At 42.6% G+C, this 23,222-nt stretch overlaps 1 protein-coding gene across 1 annotated transcript; it reads right to left on the bottom strand.

Annotated features, from left to right (window-relative positions):
- Positions 1-19,036: 19,036 nt before the first annotated feature.
- Positions 19,037-22,135, bottom strand: LOC308078900 (sarcoplasmic/endoplasmic reticulum calcium ATPase 2-like; the record flags this gene model as incomplete). The annotated part of the gene is made up of 1 exon (XM_080420241.1): positions 19,037-22,135. The coding sequence occupies one exon, from the start codon at positions 22,133-22,135 to the stop codon at positions 19,037-19,039; it is 3,099 nt and encodes a 1,032-aa protein (XP_080276367.1).
- Between the last annotated feature and the right edge of the window lie 1,087 nt (positions 22,136-23,222).

The following is a 23,222-nucleotide window of genomic DNA, read 5'->3' as shown; positions in this document are numbered from 1 at the left end:
TGGAAGACTTATTAACATTGTGGTCCTTTCGAAGATGGTTCTCGTTCAACACACAGTAATACATATGTCACAGGGAAATTGGCATTCGTTGGGAAATTGGAAAGGTATGCTCGTTTTTAGGCGCGGGGCTTCGGCGCGAGGCAGGGCTTTTCGAGACAGGGGGCCGCGCCAGGAGGAGGAGGAGGAGGAGGAGGAGGAGGAGGCGCGAGGCGGGGTGGGGCTTTGATGCGAGGCGGACCTGGCTTTTGTTTTTCCCCCCCACATAGCAACCAGGAAGCTACACTAGGGGAACGCTGAGCACGCGTTCACACACACACACGTGATAATAGTTATTGTCCATGGCGGAGCCGCGCCGACTCAGCAGAGCTTGAGGCCGAGGAGGCGCGCCTGAGCGCCGCCAGGCGTGAGTGCCCGCGCCGACCGGCCGATAGTCTGCTAGTCGAATCAGCGCCGTCCGAGTTGTAAACCGATAGGGGGAGAATAGATCTTTTCATGGGTTACTATCCACGACACACATGTGTGCGTGTGTGTGTGCGCACACGCGTATGTGCGCACACGCGTATGTGCGCGCGTGCGCATGCGTGCGTGCGCGTGTGTGTGTGGTGGGGGGCTCTAGTCTAGTGTGGCTTGCATTGCCCTCTAGTGTTGGTTCTACAGAATTGCCTGGGGGGGGGGTGAAAACGAGCGCTCGTTTTTCAATTTCCCTGGTTTTCCAATTTCCCTGTAACATATATATATAAAAGTGATATATCCGGATGATGTTAAAATTAGGGCATAATTATAAATAGGTCCTGCTATCATTCAGCCATCTTTTGTGTTAAGATTTAAAATTGGACTTTAGACTTTTAGAAAGCCCATTCCACATTACAGCTGTTTTGAGTATAAGAACATGCTCTTGCCCTTACAGCTGTTAAATCGGCATGGTAGAGCTCCCTCTGGTGTAATACCTATGGGTGTCTCTGACCAATCCCCATTTCTCCAGAAACGTTCAATGACAACGTTTCTGGACGACAAAAATGTAACATTTTAGGTACATGTACAATGTATGTTGCATTTCAACGTTTAGGTTTATGGTTAGGTTTAGGGGTTAAGATTAGGCATCGTTTTTTGCGAGGTTATATGCAACGTAAAATGTACCATTGACTCTCCATGGTTCTCATCTGGAACCATGTTCACATGCAACGTTTTTTGGATACAAAATGTTATCACTGTATGTTTCTGCAAAACGTACTGTGACAACGTTTTCTCTAGCGACCAGGCTGGGACTCATGCCTAATTTATGCTCCGTCGTACGACAGCACGCAATGCCGTCGTGCGACAAAGTACAAATCGGGCTTAAGTAATGGGGTCAGACCACTAATGTCCTTCTTGTGTGGTCTCCCCGTGAGACAGATTATTATCACCATTCACATCCTTGCTCTGATGGAGAAATGGCACTCTGTCTAATAGCCCCTCTCACCAGAGGCAGACAAGACACAGGCAAGGTAATAGAATTACGGGAGACCCACACTGCAATTGGCCTTGAGCTCAGGGCAAACATCAAAGGTACTGGCTGCATTTTATAGCACAAATAAAGAAGGAAGAAATAACATGCACGGAAAGAAATATATTCTACGATCAGACTCAAGTTAATATAATAAAAACTAATCTTTAATTTTAAAGATTGTCCACCTTAGCGTAAAATAAATCTTGAACACCTGCCAAGTAATTTATGAAATTATACTATAATGATAATAATAATTGTCAGTATGATTATTCGTCACTAGTGAGCATTCACTAGAGGGAAGGCCATGAGCTCACCAAAATCAGTAGGGTTCATCCTATCCTCCTATTAGGTTGACATCTCTGTGTGCAAAAGTTAAAATATTTTGACCTGGACCTGGTGGCGCTAGAGGAAATGTCATGGGGTCTATAGAGACTTGCTGCTAGCCGGCTAAAAAATAATCTGTAGTGGCCTTAAAGATAAATCCAATACAGTACGTATGGCAATACTGGAAAAGGGTAGTTAGTTGATGGCAGATTCATATCAAGGAATTAGAGGTCTATACAACTAAGCTTTTTTTTCTTTTTCTTTTTTACAGTGGTAGTCAAAGTTGATCAATATGACAGGCTACAAACAAAGGTTTCAGCTGTCATCTGAAATGATAATATAGATTGGCATAGCCTCTGAATAATTGTAAAGATCACCTAACTCACGAGTGATGCTAACAGTCTTTCTTTCACATATATGACAAAATATTATCTGTAATCTGTAAATGACCCGTTGCTGTGGCAGATGGCACACTTTGTCATTACTTGCGATGGTGAGAATTCCTTGGCGTCGTGATTAAACATGCATCATGAATCTTCACGACTAATAGCTATGTAATTAATTTCCTGCACTTCGTGAGGGACAGATAAAATGCAATGGGAGCCAAATAGAGCTTATTGAATATTTACGTCTTCAAGTGTTAAAGTGATGTATTAAAATTTAACAAGGGCATCAATTGTTATACCCGTGGGCATAGAGGGACTAATGAGGATCTGTGATTACTTAATTGCCCCCCCATTAAGTCTATTAAAATGGAGAGAGAAGTGTGTAGCTATTGACTTTAATCAGGGTGAACTCTAGTTTTCATGTGATCAATACCAATGTCTTGATTACTGGTAAGTAGGCAACAACATGAGAAACGAATCTTGACTATGTTTTGCTATACAGCACTGGTTGTATTCATAACACAATTTAATCAAACAGCATTGAGAAAACGATTCTGTAGCAAAAAAATATTACGCTTGTATAGTTGGCATGGACTGATGAGAGGTTGGGAAGATTTAGTGGGGGAGCTAAATGAACTTTGGCTAATCAATATACCTGTAGGCTATTACAGAGCTCAATTAAATGTGGAGGAGAAGTAAACATGGCCCCTGGCAGCTTCTGGACTCTCATTGTGATTCATATCAGTACCTCAACAGAACACATGCAGTGGCGCACAGCTGCCATCATCATGTTGTTTACTGGATGGGCTGGCTATGACATCTCTAGGCCTAGCTATTCCTACCTCTACTATTTCATCCCACAGACACACCTCTGATACCAGCACAGCAGACTTGAAAACATCCTGAGAGATGTAAAAGAATTCTAAGGTTGACCCTTCATGTTCAGTTGCTAAGCCCTCGTGGAAGTCTCTTGTGAATTATTTGCGGAATATGCTGAGAATGATGAATGGTCTCTCTAGCTCTTTTCGTTCAATTCTTTGAATACTTTGACACATTCCCAGTGTGGTACAGTACATGCCATAACAGATTTCCCTATACATTTCTATCTTTAAAGTAGGATTGCATTGATCTATATTAAAATACGAGAACTTGCATCATTATTATGATAAACCTACATGATTTGATTTATTTGGAAGTTATGTTAAAAAAGAGAAGTACATGAAATATATCGTCGCTGTCGGTCAGAAACCATCTAACTCCATTTGAATTTTTTTCTGTTTTTTTCATAAATCAAGGCTATAGAACACCTTTTACATCTGTGTGTTGGTTAAAAAAAATATTGAACCAATGAAAAGTATTAAAAAGCACTTCTGACAAAACCTCCTAACTCTTAACTATTGGATTCTCAAACTGTCGACCAAACCAGTAAACTCCACCCCCTCTCCCCTGTGTGGCACACAGAGCAGCTGCAGACTCAGAGCAGAAGAAAACAAATCTTAACGAGGCAGGATTTCCCCCCCTGTAGTCTATTAAAGGTAACTATGCAGTGTACCTGTTTATTAAACTTAGCACTGATGCTAATGTTATGAAAACAATTCATTCTATTTCTAAAATCTATGTAGTTCGGAGCACAGGTCTCTGCCAGGCCGGGTTGCCTACCCAGGGCCCGCAAACTTTGGAAGGCTGTCATAGCCAATTGGAATGTGATCTGAAAAAATCGGACTGATACATCTTGATCACTTGACCCCAGAGATATGTGTACCGATTTGTGTGAGTTTTAGACAGAATCTGTAGGAGTAGTAGCAAAAAGTGTGCTTTGAAGAAAACGCACAATGGCAGAAAATGAAATCTGGCACAAGCAGGGCCTATACATTGCTGAAAGAAATATGTTGATTGTACGACCTATGGTTCAAGCGTTATAGGCCAAAACGTGAAGTGGGGTGTTGTAGCGCCACCATGAGGAGATTTGAAAAAAAAATTAAAGATGGAGGTTGGCTTAGTCTTAGTGGGAACGTGTGTGCAAAGTTGCCCAGCATTTCGGGCGCTGCATTCATGATGTGTGACATTTTGTGCTAAACGGGCCACCTCCACAAACGTTGGAAGCCAATCATGGTCAATAGGAATGGAATACAAGAAATGTGACAGATACATCTTGATCACATGACTACAGAGATAATGTATACCGATTTTTGTGATGTTTGGACATCACACAGTAGTAACAAAAAATGTGTTTTGCAAAACTCTGGTGGTGCCGTGGCGCTCCAGTGTCCGATTTGAAAAAGAAATTGGGTGGAGATTCTTCCTTGGCCTAATGGCAGTGTGTTTGGAAAGTTCCCCACCGAGATCCCGCATTTGTAGCGTGTCGTGCAAAAAGGGCCACTCCAGCAAACTTTGAAAGCCAATCATAATCAATCGGAATAGAATCCGAAAGAATCTGACAGATATATGTTGATCACATGACTACAGAGATAATGTACCAATTTGAGTGAGGTTTGGACAAAATTGGTAGTAGCAAAAACTGTGTTTTGCAAAGAAAACGCAACATGGCGGAAAACTTGTCCGGTGGAAATGGGCGTGGCTCATTTGGGGTATAACGTAATGATCCTAGGAATCCAAGGGAACTTTAAAAAAAAAAAATTGCACCACCATGAGGCCGATTTGAAAAATGGCATTTCTTCCTTGGCTTAGTAGGAATGTGCGTGCATAGTTTCACGGCAATCGGACTGCTCTGGCATTCAGTGAGTGTGTGTGCACAGTTTCACTCCGATTGGACGGACGGACGGACGGACGGACGGAGAGACAAGGGAGAAAACATAGTCTCGGCCACACCTTCGGCCTGACGGAGACAATGAATAATGATTACAGTTGGGGCTGTTTCTACAGTAATTAGGAGAAAAACAGTTTACATCAGTGCATAATAACTACTACAACGGCCACGTCTGTCGCCTCCGCCGGTGACAGACGAGTCCGGAGGCTGTTTCGGGGTTGTAAAGAGAGCCAAATAGAGCTTATTGAATATTTATGTCTTCATGTGTTAAAGTGATGCATTCAAATTGAACAAGGGCATCAATTGGGCATTCATCCGTCCGTACGTCCGTACGTCCGTCCGTCCGTCCGTCCGTCCCAACCTTGGGAACGCGATATATCAGGGAATTTCGCGACATTTGGCTGAAATGTCCGCTTGGACTCAAGGATGAAGTAATTAGAAGTCAGTTGGTCAAAGGTCAAGGTCCCTGGGACCTCACAAACGTTCATTAAATTAATTCAAAGTCTTCTGGTTGGCGGAGATGTAGTATTTCTAGTTTTTTAACACTGTTATCTTTTACTTTGTTGTGACAACTGCTGTTGTCAACAGTGTTTTCCTTCTGGCACATATTGTTTTGCTTTTTAGAGTAAGTAATTTTCAAGATGTTGCCAGGGGTTGTTTGGTGATCCATTTATAGTTTCTCCCCCTCCAATAGCTGACACATGAAACAAGTGAGACATAATTATGCAGTGTTGGAAGAAGTACTCAGATTTTTTTTTATTAAGTAAAAGTAGCAATACCACAATATAAAAATACTCAGTTGCAAGTTAAAGACTATATTAAAAAAATTACTAGAATAAAAGTACAAAAGCATTGGCATCAAAATATACATTTTTTAAAATGTGTGTGTGTGTGTGTGTGTGTGTGTGTGTGTGTGTGTGTGTGTGTGTGTGTGTGTGTGTGTGTGTGTGTGTGTGTGTGTGTGTGTGTGTGTGTGTGTGTGTGTGTGTGTGTGTGTGTGTGTGTGTGTGTGTGTGTGTGTGTGTGTGGTGTGGGTGCGTGCGTGCGTGCGTGTGTGTGTGTGGCATTATGATCAAATCAAAGACATCATTCTATTGACATTCATGCACAGAATTAAGGACACAAGGCGACCACATTATTCACCGTGTCCACGCTCTCCTTTGTTTTGCGGACATGCGATGTAAAACCATGACTGCCCACACAATGTCCATTGAATATGTTTTCCTTGATCTTTGATATGAATCCAAGAACAGGCTCTGCCATTCATCAGAGATTTGACCATTTTCTGAACAGTAACAATGTTGAACATACAAGGTTTCCACCCAACAGCGATGACATCATAAATGACTGTCATAGATTCCCTGAAAGATTTCTGTATGACCCTTATACCAACCTCTCTTATTCACATGTTTAACATGCAAACTCCATAAAGGTCCCAGTCTGACTCCAACCAAGGACCTGCTTGCTGCTGCATGAGGCAACAGTGATAACCACTGAGCTGGTGGTGCACTGTCTGTCATCAATAAACATTTTGTCAACAGATAGAGTTATTGACTCGATCATCATCATTTCCAGTTCGTCTGTGGGGCGTATATGCATTGCATCCCACCATGTAAAATTATTAACAAGAGTCAGTGACCGTCACAAAGAAAGAGCATTAAGATGCAGCACACTCTCATCGCTCAATAGTCAGCACGGTCTGTGGGTATACCCTTGAAGGACACTCAGTCAACAGAAAACAACTGAATTAATCATCAAGCCAGCTGCTATAGGTTGTGTTTTGCGAAAGTAATATTTCAGTATAATTTCCAGTAACGGAATGAAACGTTTGGGGTTGAGTTTGGGTTAGGGACAACGTCTGTAAAACTGAAATGCACAGGAAACACAGTTGTATGTTTACATGAAACTTCACATTACATTAACAGTCATTTCATTCTATCCAGGTAGGACCTGTAGGGGTTTGTTTGATCAGGGACTAGAGGGGGGGAGGAAGGAGAAGAGAAGAGAAGAGAAGAGAAGACTAGGGTGCGGTGCACGGTTACGGTCAGCGTTAGGTTTAAGGTTAGGGTAAGGGAAGTTAAGTAAGAATTTGCTAATCAACGTGTGTGTGTGTGTGTGTGTGTGTGTGTGTGTGTGTGTGTGTGTGTGTGTGTGTGTGTGTGTGTGTGTGTGTGTGTGTGTGTGTGTGTGTGTGTGTGTGTGTGTGTGTGTGTGTGCGTGCGCGTGCGTGTGCGTGCGTGTTTATTTGTGTGTGCATCTGTGTGTGTCTATCAGTCAGTCTGTTTCACTGTCTGGGCGTGTGTATTTTCATACTTGGCACTCGGCTGTGGAAGCCATCGAGGGGGTCATTAACCACTGATCGTGACAGTGGTGGGCTGGCTCTGCGATCACTAGACACCAGGGTGTGACCATCAATCACGATAGAAGGCACAACAGAGTGACAGATGCTTGATGGGTGCTGACACTAAATATGCTGTCATTGGGCCAGGGGACAGAGACTCAATTGTCTAGTGTCTTACAACCAATAGCCATACAGCGTTTGCCCGCTCCATCTGTAAAGCCCCATGTTCCATGATGAACTGATTAAAATATGTATTTATATATGGCTGCAACATTCAATCGAACTAATACATTTAACAACTTTATACATGCCTAAACTTCATTCACCGTTGTTCACTAACCGAGTCCCAAAGCTCACGAGTGTCCCTTTGAGACTGATAAGCTGATAAATGGGTACTCTCTCCTGATTTGCGGTTAATTAAAGAGCTGGAGAGACAGGGAGACCCCTGTTACTGAACAAACAATACCAATGATTATTCAGTGCTTCAACCTTTTAACAAAAAATGTTTTGTTTTCACACACAAATATCACTTACCCTACATTTAATCAGAATAATTGATTTAGTTGCATTCAGATTTAAAAAAAAATCTTCGATATGTTCCTATATAAATATAAACCAAATAAATGGTAACAAAAAACGTGGTTCTCGGTTGTTCAATTAATAACTCAATCAATAGAATAAATGCAAATAATACTAATTGATATAGTTGCAGGCAGCCCTATATTTCCCCACCTTTTGTTTCTATTGAATTTAAAATGATTTAGCAATCTGATTGTTTCCTTGAGCCATATGATACATCTATCATGAATCCTGTATTTGACCTTAGCGTAAAGCATTGATTGAATTTATGAGGATATAGGATTATTTGCTGCACAGTAAAAGCTCTTGACTAGTGTTAGGTGGCTACAGGTTTTGATTAAATGGGGTTCAGAGTGTGTTATGCAGTGGGCTGCAGAACAGCGAGTGCTGCTCTTTCACAGAAAATGTCTAGGTCCATGACCTTGCTACATGCAAGGTCATGGATAATGGATTTTTTTTTTCTTCTTTTGGCAACATGCTGTACCTAGACATCTTGGCATGAACTACTCATACGTTTGTTGCTTCCTGTACAAAACTATGACCTTGGGCCCTAGACCATTAGCCCTTGAGAATCTTGTCTACCACTAAGGTCAATTATATACCAGTAATGCATTATGTTGTGTAGCCTTCCCCAGACAATCAGTCATTGTCTGCACAAACGGGTTGCACTGCGCGGCTCATCCTACTCACCTCCCATTCCATTACACTGCAACTGAGGTGGGTATGTGTATAAGGCCAATTCCTGCTTCCGACAAGGTGACCTCCAGGGACACTGTAGCTAGGGATCCCCATGTTTATTTACAATAACACTAGATCAGAGAGATAGTGCGTGCACATCCACTGTAGCGTCCAGGTGCAGGACAAACAAAAGATCAACATAGCCTAAAGAAAACAATAAAATGTGGGTCAGACATGATCGAGATGTTGAATTAGTAATAGACAGTGGGAGCATAATATTAGCAGTGCATTGTGTGGATTGTTTTCTTAAACGTTTTCTTTATTTACAATTTTACTCAACTCAATATTATTGAGGAAAACTTCCAATCCTAGAGGGACCGCTTTTAATAACTAAGAGTGCCATTGAGTCCAACATTCCTCTCAATTAGTGTTCTTTACTGTATTTCAGCCAAGGATGTCCTACTGTATAGTGCATATTTATCTCTGCTCCACTTTGTCAGCTCAAGGGAATTCTCATAGCCTGTATTCCATTTTGATCATTTTGACAGTGAATATCATTGGGCGGCAGTGGCTCAGGAGGTAGAGTTGCGTCTTGGGAAATGGAAGGTTTCCAGTTCGATGCCGGGCTCCCCCAGAGTTTGTGTCGAAGTGTCCTTGAGCAAGACACTGAACTCCTAATTGCTCCCAATGAGCAGGTTGTTGCCTTGCATGGTTTCCTTCGGTGTATGAATGTGTGTGTGAATGGGTGAATGTAATGCATTTTGCGCTTTGGATAAAGGCGCCATTTGAATTAATCATTTACCATTTATCTTCTGTATGGATGTGAAATCTGTCTTTACCATGCACACGAGAAATACCACAATCATCAGTGGTGGACAAAGTACTCAACCCCTGCACAATTAGATATTCCTGGTCAATTATTACTACAGTCCTACATGTACTTTTCCCCTTCCTAGAATTGTAGTGGAGTCGAAAATACAATATTTTTCTTTGAAATGTAGTGGAGTGAAAACAAAAATCAAAATACTCAAGTAGTACACACTATTTTTTTTTACTTAAGTACAGTACTCAACTAAATGTACCTAGTTACTGTCCACCACTAACAATCGTCTGGTAGGATGGGAGCAGACGCGTTGCTACTGTAGGTCTCTACTAGGTTGGGGGCTTAGCCCCCCAGGCAATGGACACATGCACGCGCGCTGTGTCGCGCGGGGGGGGTTTTAGGGTTAGGGGTAGGGTTAGGTTAGGGTTATAGATATATAATTAAAAAAATATATATATAAATTGTTTTTAATTTATTGGTGGCTTTGGATAAAACATTGGTGGCTATAGCCACCGAAGCCCCCGCGTAACGATGCCCCTGGATGGGAGAATGACAGTGACGAAAGGAGGTTATTGTAAAAGTGTTAAGAGTCTAGTCACAACTGTCCTTTGAGGGGCCAAATCAATACCTTTTCTGTGACCAATTTTACAGCCAATCTCAAAGCTCACAACGCGTCGCGCTTTCTGGGTCCGTTGCTTCTGGACTAATGAAGCTTTTCTCTTCACAGAGGTTTCATAGACAGCTATATCCTTTGATGGAAATAGTGAAACAGTGTGTTTGATGATCCTAGGCACATTTCATCTGTCTGGCAATTGTAACTTAAAAAGCATTCTTCTATTGCTACATTATTACGTGAATGCTCTGTACTGATAAATGTGTTCTTTGATGTGGAAACATATACTGTAGTTGCCCCATAGAACACTAACGTTGCATATTATCACACCATCACTAACATTGGGTATATTTTACCCAATATAATATATTCCAGAAAAAGTACATCTCATCAAAATATATTAAAGTACAACAATACATGGCAAATTGAGGTACTCTTCTTTAATGTTTCAATATACAATATTACAAAAAATAAATAAAAACATCATCGGGGGGCCCTATAAAAAAAAAGCATTACCATAACTAGAAAAAGTGCTCCTTGGAGCACAGGTCTCCGACAGGTCAGGTAGGTTATTGTGGGCCAGCAATGTTCAGAATTTGCCAATCAGGATGGAATATAAAAAATGGGACCGAACCATCTTGATCACTTGACTATAGAGATAATGTGTACTGATGTGCATGATGTTTGGACAAAATGTGTAGGAGTAATATAAAAAAGAAAAATCGGCCTCCTGGTGGCGCTATAATAGGGCAATGTTAAAAGGGTGGCGTTTGTTGTGCAAAGTTCCACCGCAATCGAACGCTGCGTTCATGATTTGCGGCATTTTGTTCAAAACGGGCCACTCCTACAAACTTTAGATGTCAATGTTAGCCAATCAGGATGGAATATGACAAATCAAACAGATCCATCTTGATCACATGACTATAGAGATCATGTATACCCGATTTGCGTGAAATTTTGATAAAATATGAAAGCTTAATCTCAAAATATGTGTTTTACATAAGTCGGCCTCCTGGTGATGCTATAAAAGGCTAATGTGAAAAATGCAGGGCAGATGTTTTTCATTGGCCTCTAGGGAGTATGCGTGCAAAGTTTCACGCAGATCGGTGCTGTTACAGTTAAAAACGCAAATTGGCTTTTATAGCGCCACCATGAGGCTGATTTGAAAATGTTCAAGTGGCATTTCTTCCTCGGCCTAGTGGGAATGTGCGTGTGAAATTTCACGGAAATCGCAAGTTGCGTTCATGATTTGAGGCATTTAGTTCAAAATGGACCAATCCTGCTAACTTTGGAAGCCAGCCTTAGCCAATCAGGATGGAATATGGAAAATCAGACAGATCCGTGTTGATCAAATGAATATAGAGATACTGTGTACCGATTTGCGTGATGTTTGGATAAAATCTGTAGGAGTAATATAAAAAAATGGGTTTTGCACAAATCGGCCTCCTGGTGGCGCTATAACAGGGCCATGTAAAAAAATGGGCCAGCGGTGCCGGAGATTAGCTGTTCACAGACAGATGGACACACGGACACACGGACACACACACACAGACACACACACGGACACACGGACGGACAAGGGGTAAAACATACTCTCTCGCCATGCCTTTCGGCCTGGCGGAGACAATAAGACCTCATGTAGGCAAAATTTGTGAAAAATGTGGGAATTGTTAACAAGTCATTCCTAAAAATAAATAAATAATGGAGCTCAAAACTTCTTTGGTCCACCCATTCCTGGGACATGTGAGCCTTGTCCAGTGAAGGCACAGTCTCCCTACATGACTGACAACTGTGGGAGAGCCCACCCGATTCTTTTTTACTCTCTACCGCTAACGCCGGGTGAAAATCACCCAATCACCCGAAAATCACCCAGTCACCGCCTACCTTCGATGATGTCACTGAGCAGCCTAAAGGTACCCAAGGACCCACCCACTTCAGACATCAGCAACACAATAAAAATCCCATAACCATTTGTGTGGGTGAAAATCACCCAACGTTAGTGTTCTAGGGTTAAATAATTTACAAATTAAGTAATATACGCTATAGAAAAACATATTACTTTCCCTTCACTGCTAAAATATTTATATAGAATATTTTACTCACATTTTATCAACCATGACATGTATTGCTCATTCCGCATGGGTCACTAACTTTAACAAGCATTTTTTTCTGCTAATTTAGAGCCCTGGGTGACTCCGGTCAACTAAATATATAGGGTTTAAGTGATTAAAGCCATTGTCATGTCATGGTTACCCACAATCTTTTACATTTGTGCAGTTAAAAACAGTTATGTTGGAACAAACGAAAGTCTGGCTCTTTAAGTACTGAACAGCTAACCTCGCGTCACCAGCCTTTCCACCACGGAGGAAAGCCTGGTATTCGTTCTAAAACTATAGCCGGGTGATCCGGTTTAGAAAAAAGGAAAAAGATAATCGTAAAGAATCGTGGTTCCGGTGGTTGGTTCCAGTTGGAGTCACATTGTTTATGTTCCCCACATAATGCGAATCAATTAGTTTAGTCTCGCTAGTGACGCAACGAGTTAGAATAAAAGATGGACATACCAAACCATTATTATACCAAAAGAAACAAAACGATTATACCAAACTAAACACATTTTAAACTAGGGGAATAATTTTGGAGGTGCACGGCGCCAGTGGTTCCGGTCGTTGGTTTCCGGCCACCTGATGCCACCTGATCTGACCGGATCAGAAACCCAAAAATGGTACTGATCCCAGGCTACTGGACAGCTCATGGGCCCTTTGACAGGAGTTGTTGAGGGTGTAGAGAGCTTTACACATTCACCTTCACCAGCTGCCACCCAAAATTTGGTCTGGACATTTGAACTCATGACCTCCCCATTCAAATTAAAGTGTTTGTTGATAGTGTAGAATTGACAGGGAAATATGTCTTTGTCATTGTAAGTAATTACCGGACAGAAGGACGTACGTACATACGGACGGACGGATGTACGTACGTACGGACAGACGGATGGATGGACGTTATATTTGTTCACCATGTGAACATTTAGGTCAAAGCTAGTTTACTTGTCCTGGAAATGTCAAAAGAGCTTAATGTGAAATGACATAGCATTGACTACGGGCAATAGAAGTGAAAGGCCTTGTCATGTCATGGTACACCGAATATTTTAGATGACATCAAAACTGAACTAGAGGGTACTCAAAATGTAAAAGACAAAAAACTAAAAAGTATCATTTTAAAAAACTAACTGCGATGGAAAAGTGATTTATTTGACAAATGATGCACTACAAAAGTGAGACGTTTGTTTCAAATATTTAGCAGAAGATTATCTATCAAGTAAACTATTGCATAAGGAGAATTCAAAGGTGACAGTGCTTGATGTTATTTGAGGAAAACCTCATGAGGGGAGGTTAATGCATCAATAATCTCCATGGTGATTCCCCATATGTAATATCTTCCAAGTGAGAATCGGCCCAATTTTCTTATTCCATGTAACTCACCCTCTAACACACACCCAATTTCATGGAAATTAAAGTGTTGCTGCCTTTTGAAATGTAAATTAACTATGCAGATTTGGGACGAATCAAAGCCTGTCTCCCTAGTTGACACAGAGTGAAATAAGCTCTACATGAGCCATTATGACTGTGCCAGTTGCAGACTCCAGACTCATCAAGGATGGGTTACAACTCCAGAACAATTTTATGGTTGAGGTAATGGTCACAATTGTGGATAACCAAAACAAAACGCAGACTTGGAAACAAGCCATAGGCTTTCTTGGGTTTAAAATCCTCTTAGCAGACCTTGGATTGAACTGCACTTTCCTGTGCTTTTTTTGCAAACTGCTAATGAAGTACTCAATCAATAAAAAATTCTAAAACTTTAAGAGATATTTCTTAGTTACAGTTGATAGCTATGATCTGGAAACCACATATGTATAAATTCACAGTTTTTTTTGACAGGGTTTGAAGGAAGGTTTGAAGGAAGGCAAGAAAAAACGTGCTTAAATATACTGGAATTCTGTCAAAAATTATGAGCCTAGCCATTATTGTGATACTGTAGCAGGTGGTAATATACTGTATGCATTGCATACATGCAATAATTGTATTTTATTACAGTTGGCAGTTAATAGTGACATTATCTTCATTAAGGTTTCTTTCATAATGATCATGATCTTAATGATTAACAGACCTATTAAACCTAACAAAAAAAACCTAACAAATAAATATGAACCATATGCTCTCTGCATGAAAGAAAGATTATGGTCATTCTTCTGTGCAAGGAGGCTTGCTGTTTTTGTGAAATCATGATCCAGTTAGAATTGTATGCAGTTAGAATTTGAATAACTAAAAACTCTCCTAATGAATGACTTGTGGTTAATTTAGTAGGGTGCACAACCTGTGATAGTTGGATTGCTCTCTCAGTGACAATTGATATTCCAATCATGTCACTGGCTCCTTCCAGTGCCATCTCAGATGCAGAGATTTTCCAAATACAATGACTCAATCTATCAATAAATAGGTGTGGGTGAAACTTTGGGTATGGATAGCCCTGCAAGTCAGTCTCTCTCTCTCTCTCTCTCTCTCTCTCTCTCTCTCTCTCTCTCTCTCTCTCTCTCTCTCTCTGTTTTTTAAAATATATTTTTTATCTATTCATTTTACTTTTGCTTCGCTTCGTTCAACAGATTCTAAGGATAATGATGGATCACCATCAAAGGTAGACTTCGGCCTTTCTGACCTCCAGCACTCATCAAGGTCTGGAAATGATCCGAGGAGAGGGGATGATTCTCTGTGGATTAAAACAGCTTGACAATAAATTGATCATCGCTCTTCTCTAAGTCAAAACAGTACTGCAGTTGGAGTGTCCAATAAGTCCTTTGTGACACAAAAGGTATGCTGGAAGTGGGTCAGGTAAAATCTGTCTCTGCACTAATGAAGTCCCTTTAGCACTGTGCTTCACATGCTGCACAATTTCAGTTACCAGGGGTTAAACCAAGATGGGAATTCCCTATAGTCCGGTGCTGAGGTGTCGCTCCAACAGGGAGTTGAAGCAGATGCAATCATCATTCAGGGAGTCCATTCAGGACTTCCTCTTCATCATACGATGGTGTTGTTGCGTGCCTGAAATATTGCTATTTTCGGCGTGCAACAGAGCATAAATCAGGCAAAAGGGTACCGTTTCTGGAAGCTAATCCCCCCCTGCATGCAAGACAAGGCCTGTGATGCCTGGTGAACAGGCGCAGAGGGCATGTGCTTACAGGAGATTAATATTGCAATCGTGACAAAAGACCAGCCTGTTCATGAGGAGTGTTTTAATAGCCCCAATATATCTAAATCAGGCAGTTGCTGTCCGCTGATAAATCTTCCGCCTTCGATAGAACAGTGTCAAGTTTTAATTGGCAGGGCAGTATGGAGAGAATGTAATCACCTGCAGGTCATGCAACCAAAACATTGTGTGGTAAGTAGGCTATGTGACCGAGGAAAATGATGGCATTAGGTGAACAAATGATACAAATGGAGGAATTGAAAGTAAGTCTACAGTATGTAACGTGAGTAGAAGGACATTTTCCATGCAGAGGAATGAAGAGAGAATTTAGTTTATTTGTCTCATGCACTTAATAATGCAGTTGTGTCAGCATTGCAGGCAGTTGTAAAGGAAGTAGAAAAAGGCTCACACAGAAAAAGGAAAAGAATGAAGCATGTTTTCTTTTGTGCACTTTTCTTTTTTCTTTTTTTCATGCTCAGGAGAGACAGACAATTCAGCAGGCAGTGAAATGTTTGTAATTAAAGCCTCCTCAACAGTGTGGACAAAAAAAAATTGTCATAATAAACAAAGTTAGCAGTTGAGTTGAGAAGTTGAGACAGCCCGAAGACAGGCTGCCATATCCACTGGTCAAAGAAAGAAAGATGCGCACATACACCCACCATAGATATTCTCAATTGTTATTCATATGAATTTCTGGGTTAAAAAGTGTTTCTCACCCAAACTACATGTTGACAGCATGAAATTGGCATTTTATTTACTGCTAGAATTGAGAGCCTTGCACTCCTGTACTGTAGCTGACTGGATAATACATCAAATTGCAATGTCCCAGGTTCAATTCCAGGCAGAGAGCTCAAGAGTCAAGAATCAAGAAGCCAAACCCTGGTATCCCGCGCAAGCGCCGAAGTTTTTACTGTTGAGCTACAAAAGAGAGTGCAATTAGGAACGGAAGTGATTTCCATTTGAGTTTCATGCCATACCTGTCAACAATTAGTGGTCCTACTGTACAAGGGTGAGCAAGGAGACCACCTCCAACCGCTGCAGTTGTGTTAGTTATGGCTATCTTCTATCCAGTTATGGCTATCTTCTCGGCCATAGCGTGGGCGCCGCCTGGCAATTGCAGAATGGAAATTCGATCGGACCAATGTTGTTTCAGAGAACCGAATATCTGTCTGTATGACCGCGGGTCTGCAGGACACACCGATGAGGACGCGAGGACGCACAAAATGCCTTATTTGTGTGCTCCAAAGGGTGCCGATCTAGTTGTATTAATACACTCTACCATACAGATTGGCATTTTATTCACAAACGTAAGTTATGGATTGCCGCTTTAATAATGCAAATGTATTTCAAACTGTATGCTACATTATAAGTTAAACTAGTAAAACAATCAATATACTGTAGGTACAGTAGTACACTGGATTTGTCATGGAACCATACTCATTGAGCCATGACATGCTGCAGGTTGCTCATGCAAGATGTTTGTGGACTGGATACAAATCTCTAATCAGTGAGTTTGTCAGAGGGGTTAGGGTTTACTTGCCAGATACTGAAATAGGATGGATAGCAGTCGCCAGCAACTTCTCAGAAACAGTCATTTTCCACAAGCAGGTTCTTGAGATAACGGCTCCAGCTTCACCATATAGTGAGCAGGAACACAGAAAAAAAGTTAGAAAGAATATATTAATTCAATAATTTTACATTATTTGAGCATAACCTGACACAGAGAGGATCCCACACAGACAAAAGTCTAAAATAAAAACTTCTCCAAAGATTTTCCTTTATTTATCGTTATTATTATATTCTTTTTAAGCTTGGTTTTGTTCATGGCTCTTGCTCTTTTACCTGTACCCCTCTCATGTTTCTCTGTTATCTTGGGGGGCCAAGACAGAACCTGGCTTGGATCTGCTGCTATCTGAAACAACAGTCTGCAGATGGGACGGCTAGGATCTTTGATAAGCCTGCCAGCTTGTCCTGGATGGAGGGAAGCTCCTGATGGGCTCGGCTGTCCTCTGCATTGCTTTGTGGTTGGGGTCAGTACAGTTCCCATACCAGGCAGTGCAGCCAGTCAGGGACGGAGGTGTTGGAAGCCATCCTCACCACCTGGTATCATTCTGACAGAAAGTCCAGGATCCAGCTACACAGGCTGGGCTCGAGTCCTAGGTTTCTAAGCTTGGTGTTAAATCTGGAGGGAACTATGGTGTTGAACTCTCTAATCTATAAATAGCATTCTCAGTTCCTTTTTTCAGGTGGGGTAGGGCTGTGTGTGGTTGGCATAGTCTGTGAATCTGATTTGTCAGTGGCAGGCAAATTGGTACTGTATGCTCTCCTTCACTGAAACAACGCATCGTAGGCTATCATAGTCCGAAAGCTTTACACTCTCCAACACTAATACAACACTAAACACTAATATTGCCGTGTGCAGAAAAACGTCTTAAAACTAAAAAATCCCACTAGGGTCTATACCTGGTCCTCCTCCTTTTGTCCCTCCTATACAGAAAATCTCCAATAGCCAAACATTTGCCTATTTTCACTGAATGTTTGCCAATGAATTATACCCAGAATAAGGACACAATCTTCCTCATCCTCCTCTCCACTGGCTCTGAAAAAGTATATTTATACAGAAGTGATATGAATTGGTAAACCATATAAAATAAATCAAGGTGTCCTATCTAGGTGTGCTCAAGTCAGTGACTTCTGACTTATTGGTCAAGGACTAAGGTATAACCTGATACGACCACAATTGAATTCCATTATAAAATTAAAGGTAAATAATCAGCACATTCACTGCCAGGTATTAATTCATTAATCCATCCGCCACTGCCAGCGGTTTTACCTTATTTTGACGGTCCACGGAAATGTAAACAAAAGCTGTCTGGGGGGAGGGGGGGTCTTGTCTATCCACCGGAACAAAAACATTTTAACCGCGATCGTCCGTTTTGTTGTTATCGGCAGTTGAATATGGCTCGTTTCCACCAAAAGCGCAGTCTCAAATCCAAGCTAGATGTGTTTTTCTAAATCTCATAACATAGGAGTGAACGAAGCGACTATTTTTTGGTTGACGTCATTTCTGGTTCTGTCGTTCTCTCGCAGTCGAGGGATCATTCATAGGTTGGCGAAGAGCACCCTCTAACGTAATTGTTATTTATTTTTAATTGACGGAGATCTCTGTCAATGGCAGTCAAGTGTTGGATTTGAAATGACGGAGATCGTCAGGGAATGTGTTAATATTATAGTTAATAATTAAAGGAAGTGTGGAGAAAAAAAAAGGATGGCAAAAACGTGGAGAAAAAAAAAAGCGTGGCAGTATAATTACTTTCGTGGCCTACTGGCGACGTGTATAAGGAATCTGTCGCAGGTCAGTCTAGCGGTTCGCACTATTAGCAGACACAAACAGGAGTGAACGCATGATCTTACATCTTGCCTGCTGAGAAAATGACTCCCCTACATACTGTATTTAAATGACAATATACAACGATATATTGTTCTTCAAGCAAGCGAAAGAATTCACAGCTACACGAGTGGTCATCTAGCACTCTCGCATCTAGTCTCACCCAGTCACAATATTTTCTTTCTTTCTCAAATATTATATATTTTTGTGTGTGGTTAATTTCATATTAATTGTTATGTTTCATTTGTTAAACTTGGTCCTGCTCGTGCACACTTGGGAGGCACACACAAGCAACATGTACAGTAACTATACACACGAACACACACACACTAGCTATGCATGTAGAAAAGAGAGGGGAGTGGAAAGTGGGGGGAGGCTGGAAAAGTCCGAATATATACTCAAGGAGTCGGTCAGGAGGTGCCGTAGAGCCAGAGCACCAAGGGGAGGGAAATAGCCACAAAGGTCCATGAGATTCCCTCCATGCATGCAGACAAGGACAAACTTTTGTTGCTATCAGATTTCTCCAGCTCTTTACCAGGCTCCAGGTAGTTCCTGGCAGCGAACTTCATCATCTCATCCAGAAGAATTACAGGCAGCGAGAGCTTCAGCACCATCAGCCACTGGGTCAGGTTCAGAGGTGTGATATGGAAGATGATGGACAGAGGCTCTACATAGAGGATGAGGAAGTGAAGGGACATTGAGAGACAGATGGCTCCCAGCAGCCACACGTTCTTCCAGGGAGGCATTCGCAGCAGCGACTGGTTCTCTGACACACTGTTGAGAGCATTACACATCTCAATGGTAACCAGGACAGACAGGGCTATGGTCATTGGATAGGGAGACTGAAACAGAGCACAGTCCAGGCCCTCAAAGTCTGGATTCTCTGGGCCACACTGCAGGAAGTGGCTCAGTTGATAGAAATTGATTTTAGGACCATCCTCAGCAGCAACAAACCACCAGGCAGCAGCACCAACAGTAGCAGCACCAACATAGCATCCAATGACCAGATATCTGAAAAAGAGCCATCCAGAGATGAGAGGCTCACGGGCATTGCGTGGTGGCTTTTTCATGATGTCCAGATCTGGGGGGTTGAAGCCCAGGGCTGTGGCAGGTAGACCATCAGTCACCAGGTTGACCCACAGCAGCTGAACTGGGATCAAGGCCTCAGGGAAACCCAGTGCTGCAGTCAGAAAGATACAGACAACCTCTCCTATATTTGAGGAGATGAGGTATCGGATGAACTGTTTCATGTTGTTGTAGATGGCTCGTCCTTCCTCCACAGCAGCTACGATGGTGGCAAAATTATCATCTGCCAGCACCATCTCGGATGCAGTCTTGGCGACAGCGGTGCCTGAACCCATGGCAATGCCTATCTCCGCTTTCTTCAAGGCAGGAGCATCGTTAACTCCATCTCCAGTCATAGCAGTTATCTCACCATAGGACTGTAGGATCTCCACAATCTTTGACTTATGAGAGGGCTCAACACGGGCAAAGCAACAGGCTTTAACCACAGCTTCTCTTTGTGCAGCAGGCGACAGATCATCAAACTCACGGCCAGTAAAGGCCATGCTCGAGATATCATCATCTTCTCCAAAGATGCCAATTTGTCTGCATATTGACACAGCCGTACCCTTGTTGTCTCCGGTGATCATAATCACTCTGATGCCTGCCAAGCGACAGAGTTTGATGGAGGATGCCACTTCTGCCCTGGGAGGATCCAGCATGCCCACGCAGCCAACAAACGTCAGATCAGTCTCATATTCAATGAAGTGGGCTGAGTCCTCCAGCACAAGCTCCTCTTTGCTCATGGGTTTGTCCCGTGTGGCCAGGGCCAGGCAGCGTAGGGTGTCCCTGCCTGTTGCATACTCCCTGATCATTGACATCACCTTTTCCTTAATGCCAGGGGTCATTGGTACCTTCTTCCCACCCACACGGATGTGAGTGCACCTGTCAATAACTCCCTCTGGGGCACCCTTGACAAACATCTTGCCAATGGAGGAGCGCACCTTTAGTGTACAATACACAGACATGGACTTCCTGTCTCTGGAAAATTCCAAGGTAAACTCCTTTTTCATCAGCTGCTTGATTACAGAGTTACAGGCATTGGCCCTCTCAATCTTGGACAGGTCCTTAACATCAGTGTCAAAGACATTCATCTTCTCTACCAGACAGGTGAGTGCTGTCTCTGTGGCCTCACCAACCTTCTCATACACACCTTTGGTCTCATTGTAGTCCAGTGAGGAGTCATTGCAGAGAGCACAGATAGAGGCCAGCTCTACTAAGGCATCATACTGGGAACACTTCACTGGGTAACCTTCATGGAACACTTGTCCATCAGGGGCATATGTAGACCCAGTTACAGTGAATTCTTCTAGAGCGCAGCTATCACCTGTAACCTGGTGAACTATGAACATCCTAGAGACAGACATCTGATTGGTGGTCAGGGTGCCAGTCTTGTCAGAGCAGATGACGGAGGTGCAGCCCAGGGTCTCCACAGAGGGCAAGCTGCGGACTATAGCATGCTTCTTTGCCATGCGGCGTGTTCCCAAAGCAAGGCAGGTGGTGATGACAGCAGGCAGACCCTCCGGGATGGCCGCCACAGCCAGAGCCACAGCAATCTTGAAGTAGTAGACGGCACCGCGTATCCAGGAGCCACCATGGACAGGATCGTTGAAATGGCCGATGTTGATGATCCACACAGCAATGCAAATCAGCGTAATAACCTTAGAAAGCTGCTGTCCAAACTCATCCAGTTTCTGCTGCAGGGGTGTGCGCTCCTGTTCTGTGGATGCCATCTCATCACGGATCTTTCCTATCTCTGTGTTGACCCCTGTGGCCACCACAACACCTACAGCTTTGCCTGCCGCAATGTTGGTGCCAGAGAAGAGCATGTTCTTCTTGTCCTGGTTGACAGCACGGGGGTCTGACACAGGCTCTGTGTGTTTGATCACAGACACAGACTCTCCTGTAAGAATTGATTGGTCAACCCTCAGCGTCGTAGACTTGATAGATGTAAGTCGGATATCTGCAGGCACTTTATCACCAACAGCTACCTCCACAATGTCCCCAGGCACAATGTCCCTTGCCTTGATGCTCTGGACACTCTTTTTGTCCTGGCGGTACACCTTCCCCATCTCTGGCTCATACTCCTTGAGTGCCTCAATAGCATCTTCTGCATTTCTCTCCTGCCAAACTCCCACAATGGCATTTGCTATGAGAATCAGTAGGATAACAAAAGGCTCTACAAATGCAGTGGTGGTCTTCTCTCCCTCTTCGAACCAGGCCAGCACAAAAGATATGCAAGCAGCAAGAAGAAGGATTCTCACAAGTAAATCTTCAAACTGTTCAATCAACAGTTTCCAGAGAGATTTACCCTCCTCAGCTGGCAATTCGTTTGGTCCGTATTCCTCTAATTTTTTCTTCACTTGGTCTAACCCCAGACCGATGCTTTCATTCACATTAAAAAAGCCATAAACCTCTTCCACCGTCTGTGTGTGTGTGTTATCCATGGTGAATGGCCACTTGAGGACACCACTCTTTTTTTTTAAATTATTTTGGTGAATGACACAACTGTGAATAATCCTTTATGAGACCTGGATACACTGCGCTAACCCCGCTGCCAGTATGTGGCCTGTGCAGGTTTTGGTCACTCTGTAACTGACAAAGACAGGATAATTTAGCAGCTTGAAGGCTTTGCTATAGCTAGCAATTTTCTGGTCACTTTGCGATATGGCTCACTCTTCAACACGAAACCGGAGACGAATACCTGCCACTATAAAATGTATTCCTCTAGAATAACAATATAACAGCTGAAGGACGTCTCTCTAAGTGAATCCTTTTTTAGACGACATGTGTTTTAAGTTGCAGCCTGCTAGTTTGTCTCTCCATATTTGGGCAGAACTGATGACGTAATCAGCGCCATCGACATGTATGTCCCTCCACCCCAAACATTTTTGCCCAAATATGGACATATTGATTATGGCAGCATACTACATAGTTCCACATGGCTCCAGACTGGCCTCCAAGAACTGTTTCTACAGGGAAGCTGCCATGTTATTATTAGACAATGGCTGTGTCAGTGTGTCAGTTTCTCAACATCTGGTCTGGGGCCCACCAGGGGTCCAAATGTAAAGTATCTAGTAAAGCAGGTAAACATCAAACCTACTTTATATCTAAATAATATAATATACTGTAGCATATGTGAACACACAAACAACATACATCTATGAAAGAACATAATATGTAGCATCTGTGAACAAGTAGCCACAAAACAGACTAGAAAAGTGTGGGTTTCAGGAGGAAAGATTCTGAAAAAGTGGACTCACAAGCGAAGGGCTTTGTGGTTGGGTTTGATTGGCTAGATCTCGATGTCCTCTGCCACCGGACAGTCCAGTTAAAATGGGCAAAAACTTCACAAGCTTCTGATGGATTAATTACAGACCCCTGTGTGGCTGTGGAGGCGACTCTCACCCAGCGGGGGGAGGACATTAGCATACAGAAAGACACTGCTAGAAGGGTTCTGCTCAACATGAAACAAACTGAGGCCAAACAACACTGGTGTGGATTTCAATTGCAGGGAAAGTTAGCCTCTGTTGA

This window comes from Gymnoscopelus braueri (genome assembly GCF_963280865.1).
Source record: "Gymnoscopelus braueri genome assembly, chromosome: 22".
Taxonomy (NCBI): Eukaryota; Metazoa; Chordata; class Actinopteri; order Myctophiformes; family Myctophidae; genus Gymnoscopelus; species Gymnoscopelus braueri.
Note: the sequence above shows the minus strand (reverse complement) of the source record. Positions and strands in the feature narration are given on the sequence as shown.